Genomic DNA, 2945 nt, shown 5'->3' on the forward strand with positions numbered 1-2945 from the left:
TCAAGAAGCCAGTGTCAGCAGACAAGAAAGGTGTTTTAAAGAAAAACCAGCAATTGCGGAGAAGATCTGCAGAGTGGACTCATGTCCCAAGACCAAATCCAAAGATTCTACTTGGCCATGACAGCCTTTAAAGGGAAAGGATACTCTTTCCTGAAGGGGAAATAATCTCAGTGATTCACTGGGGCAGGAGGCTGGGCTCCACAGTACTGAGTGCGGGCTGACTGACTCTGCCTTCAGCTCTTGTCTTGCCCACCTGATCTACCTGCAGGATTGCTCACGGAGTTTTTGTAGGTAGAGTTAGTCATCCTTTAACTACTTAATTCTTTATTCTTACTTCTCTTTATCTAGGAAAAGAATAAACAGGTTAATTAAGTGCTTTGCAGGTTAGAGGGAAACAGAAATGGGCAAAAGAACTGCTTTCACATTTGCTTTTCAAATGTCTTCAGACAAGGAGGAGAAAACCAAACGTTTCTGTGCAGAGAGGCGCACATCACCCAACCAGAGTGGCGTTGCCTTACTGAAAGAAGTATTGGAGAAACTCATGGAGGCGCTTCAATTAGTTACTCAAGTAATCAATAGAAAGGGACAATTTTACTTGAGCCAATTTCAGGATTATAACCCAGGAGAGAGTCTTTCAGAAAGCTCTGAAAACTATTCTGCCTATTCGAGGTCAAAGAACAGTTATATACATTTTTGAGACTAAGGGTTATATATCAGATGATGTGTTCATAGTTTACACAATCCAGATCTGCCTGTACAAGGCAGTAGTGGGTCATCGTTACTCAACCAAGGCCTGGTTAATGCAGATGCACAGCACACACTAAAGGGGAAGAAGATGCCCAGACTGGGAGAAATTTTAACTTTTTTTCTTGTCTTACACCAAAATGTGAATTTTATTTCATCACTCTGATTAAAGATCTATTGAACCCAGTGAGAATAAACCAGCCTGGCACCCCTTTTAGGTGTGAACAGTTAGTCGCTGCTTTCACTGGCACAGGGGCCAGAGCAACAGAGACACCTGGACCTCGGGTCAGCATTCTGTCTCTCTCTCATCTGGCTGAGTGTCTTTTTTCATGTTATTTTATTCTGTTTTGGTCAACTAACCAAACAAACTGTGTAAATTTGAAATGAAATGATCTGGAGGGAAATTATTTAAACTTTTCATAATCTTGAACAAGAGTCACTACATTTAAAGTATCATAATAACATGTTGTTCTTCCTTTAATAAAAACATAACAATACAAAAGTGAGTTTACTAATTAAAGTATGATTAAGCTTAGTTTCAGTCATGTAATTGTGTGTAGCACACTTTAAAAGAGGTATGTGTTATGTATTTATTTATTTTTTTTTTAATCTTGTAGCTTTTATTTCAGTGATTAAAAAATGCAGTAAATGGAAACTACACTGATTTACATTAGGCATGCACCTCGACCTGATACTGCTGTTAGTTTCTGACTGGCCCAAATCTTAATTTTTTTCATTGAGGCACATTGTTAAATTTTTTTGAACTCTGATACACAGGGTAAGTTAACTTCTTCTCTATGGCAGTTTAGTATGAAAATTACGTTCACTGGCTAGATTCCTTTAACTAAAGGCCTCTAGACTCTCAGGCAACCTGTACTAGCTCGAGATCATATGTCATATAGATATTTAAGTGAATCATGGTATAAGGGAGACAGAGAATCTAGAAAGTTGAAATATATTTTTTCCAGCACTGATAATTAAACACTAGATAAGGAGGCCTACAGTTGAGTACCAAATTACTCTTCCCCTACTGCTGCCATTTCTGAGAGACACAAAGATGTATACTGATCTCCCCCAAAATCTGAAATGAATCCACACAAATAACAGATTATTATCTATCTGGTCCCAGTATCAAATTATACAGCAATTCCACTATTAAAATTATAGGAAGCAGTTAATGGGACTACAAGAAAAGCATCATCCCACAAACAGTAATATGCATCTAGTAGAGTTTTTCATTCACCTGTCAATTGTTTTCACAAGATTAGCATTAAAAAAACACAACCCCAAATACATCTGACCCTCAAATCCCCCACATCAAAAATTGGTCTTTGTTCATTCTCAGATGACAGGATGTCCCAAGAGTGACAAAGGTGGGGGCCAATTCCCCCATAGCCTTTTCTTCAACTATCCCATCAACCGCTCTTCATCTCTTGAACTACCTTCCTTTTCCAAAGAGGTAATGCTGAGGTCAGTCAGAAAGGCTTTCTGAGAAGACTGGCTTGGATTTCTGCGTCTGTTCCAGTCGATTCAAGATGAATTGGCTTGTGTCAATGAAGCGCTCAACGCAGTTCACAAAACAGGCCTCAGCCCGACTGTCCAACTTTGGCCCAGGCTTGTCCATGCACTTTTCCCAACAAAGTTCCGTCATCTGGTGCACCAGCTGCTGGAAGCGCTGCTTCTGAGTCTCCACCTCAATGAAATGCTGCAGCTGCGGGTCTACCGAGCCCAAACCCGCCGCGGAGGAAGAGGAAGAATCCATCCCAGCGCGGTCACACGTGCGGAGACGAACTCCACAGCGACTCACCGACCTTCACGTGTGTTATGTATTTAATTGCAGAGTTAGTTAAGGAAATTAATCCAACTGGCAATTGATGCTTTTGAACTGTGGTGTTGGAGAAGACTTTTGAGAGTCACTTGGACTGCAAGGAGATCAAACCAGTCCATCCTAAAGGAAACCAGTCCTGAATATATCATTGGAAGGACTTGATGCTAAAGCTTAAGCACCAAAACTTTGGCCACCTGATGCGAAGAACTTACTCATTGCAAAAAATCCTGATACTGGGAAAGACTGAAGGCAGGAGGAGAAGGGGACGACAGAGGATGAGATGGTAGGATGGCATCACCAACTTGTTGGACATGACTTAGAGCAAGCTCCGGGAGTTGGTGATAGAGAGTGAAGCCTGGCATGCTGCAGTCCA

General features: G+C 41.1%; 1 protein-coding gene across 1 annotated transcript; it reads right to left on the reverse strand.

Annotated features, from left to right (window-relative positions):
• Window positions 1–1571: 1571 nt before the first annotated feature.
• LOC133043184 (mitochondrial import inner membrane translocase subunit Tim8 A) lies at window positions 1572–2559 on the reverse strand. The gene has a single exon (XM_061124011.1). It carries the CDS (start codon window positions 2504–2506, stop codon window positions 2216–2218), a length of 291 nt encoding a protein of 96 aa, XP_060979994.1. The 5' UTR covers window positions 2507–2559; the 3' UTR covers window positions 1572–2215.
• Window positions 2560–2945: the final 386 nt, after the last annotated feature.

This window comes from Dama dama, chromosome 22, assembly GCF_033118175.1.
Source record: "Dama dama isolate Ldn47 chromosome 22, ASM3311817v1, whole genome shotgun sequence".
In the NCBI taxonomy this organism is placed as follows: Eukaryota; Metazoa; Chordata; class Mammalia; order Artiodactyla; family Cervidae; genus Dama; species Dama dama.

Bases quoted from the DNA above. Each gene is read 5' to 3' on its own strand.
- LOC133043184 (XM_061124011.1), bottom strand. From the start codon at position 2,506: ATGGATTCTTCCTCTTCCTCCGCGGCGGGTTTGGGCTCGGTAGACCCG.